General features: G+C 36.5%; 1 protein-coding gene across 1 annotated transcript in view; it reads right to left on the bottom strand.

Moving 5' to 3' along the window:
* Positions 1-1,520, bottom strand: part of LOC107483255 (putative wall-associated receptor kinase-like 16) — a 3,980-nt gene extending 2,460 nt beyond the window's left edge. Inside the window, exons 1-2 of the mRNA XM_016103886.3 lie at positions 571-1,520; positions 264-317 (exon numbers count right to left, since the gene is read on the bottom strand). Coding sequence (XP_015959372.1) covers positions 264-317; positions 571-1,483 — 967 coding nt within the window. The 5' untranslated portion in view covers positions 1,484-1,520. The remainder of the gene's footprint in view (positions 1-263; positions 318-570) is intronic.
* Positions 1,521-1,606: the final 86 nt, after the last annotated feature.

Raw genomic sequence — 1,606 nt, 5'->3', positions numbered from 1 at the left:
TATATTAAAAATAAATAAAATAAAAATGAATAATTTCATATTATTAAATGAAATCTCATACCATTAAAAATAATAAAAACTCACATATAATTATAAAGTTGATATTTAAGACCGTTAAATAATTTAATAAATTTAAATAAATTATTATCTAACAATTTTTTTAAGTATCAACTTCATATAAAAAGAACGGAGGTAGGTCCTCACCATATTATATGCATATCTAGTTATCAAAAAAATATTATATGCATATCTTCAATGCGTACCTATTATAGCCCATTTTGACCGGTTTTTGTTTCCTTCGCCGTTGTCACCATAATCTGAAACGTAAATTATGATGTTAAGTTTATTTACTAAGCGAAAATTAGACTTATGGATGCTTGATAAAGGAGAATCACAGAAAACAATGATTTTTTTTCTTCTGATCCAAATCTTTTACAATTTTGATGATTTCCTCTTGCTAATTCTAATCACTAGTAAAATATCACTTGAAAATATCTTGAAGAAAATAATAATCGAGAATCGTTATCGTCTTTGAAGACGTGAGTGCGTGAGAAATTAAAGAAAGAATACCGTTGGCGTAGCTGCAGCCTCCTTCAATGTAGGGATTGCCGTAAGAGTCTTCGAGGCAGTAACATCTCCGACCTGAGTGATTGTTCTTTGCAGATGTAATGTTAGTGTTGACGCAGTGACCTGAGCGAGGGAGTCTTATGGATGAGTTATGAATCTCCCATTCAAGCACCACCCCAACTTTCTTCAAACTCCGAAGATCTGTCATCGAATTCCAACGGTAATAGGCATAGCTGCTATCATAGCGCATGTAGTCAGGAACGCGAAAGTATTGCACAATCAACGCATAGCTACTGCACTCATCATCATCACTAGCACGATTGTTGTTGTTACTCCCGAAACTCTCCGTTGTGACGTTAAATTCCGAGAGATACAAAGGCAAGGAGGTCGCACAGCAGTATTTGCCGTTGCAATTTTGAATTTCAATGTTCTCCTCAACGTCCTTCTTGTCGTCGCAGATTGACACGCAGCCGCTAACTTGCGTGCCGTTGGACACCAAGAAAGAGATTTCATTGCAGCCAACTGACACAAACATGTTGTGCGCCTGCGAATACACGAAGGGGCTTCCTCTCAGGTCAACCACTTCTTGCTCAGTATTCGTAGCGTTGTGTTGGGGTTTGCAGTTCCAACGGTGAATTGGATGCATGATGTCAATGGTGCCTGATGATACATCAATTGATGAGACCTCCAGCCCTATAGATTTCAGGTAAGGTGTATCGTGCCTACACTCTATTTGGAACCAGTGGTCTGCATAGCAATAATTGGGTTCGTTCATTCCAAATGGGAAAGGGATTTCAACATTTCCACATGTGGAATTGCAGCCAAATGGTGCTATACGACTATTTTCGTCCTGTGTAAATGCCAGATTATGTATACAACACAGTATTAACATGACATAAAAAAGTTCAAGAACCATTGTTATTGTAGCTTAACTGTGGGTGTCAGTTGCTGAATTTCATTCTTGGACTATTTATGGAGGCTATACATCAACACTTAACTATTTATATAAAATAAAAAATACATATTAAAAAAATCATAT

This window comes from Arachis duranensis, chromosome 4 (assembly GCF_000817695.3).
Source record: "Arachis duranensis cultivar V14167 chromosome 4, aradu.V14167.gnm2.J7QH, whole genome shotgun sequence".
NCBI classification, from domain to species: Eukaryota; Viridiplantae; Streptophyta; class Magnoliopsida; order Fabales; family Fabaceae; genus Arachis; species Arachis duranensis.
This window is presented reverse-complemented; position numbering and strand designations above follow the sequence as displayed.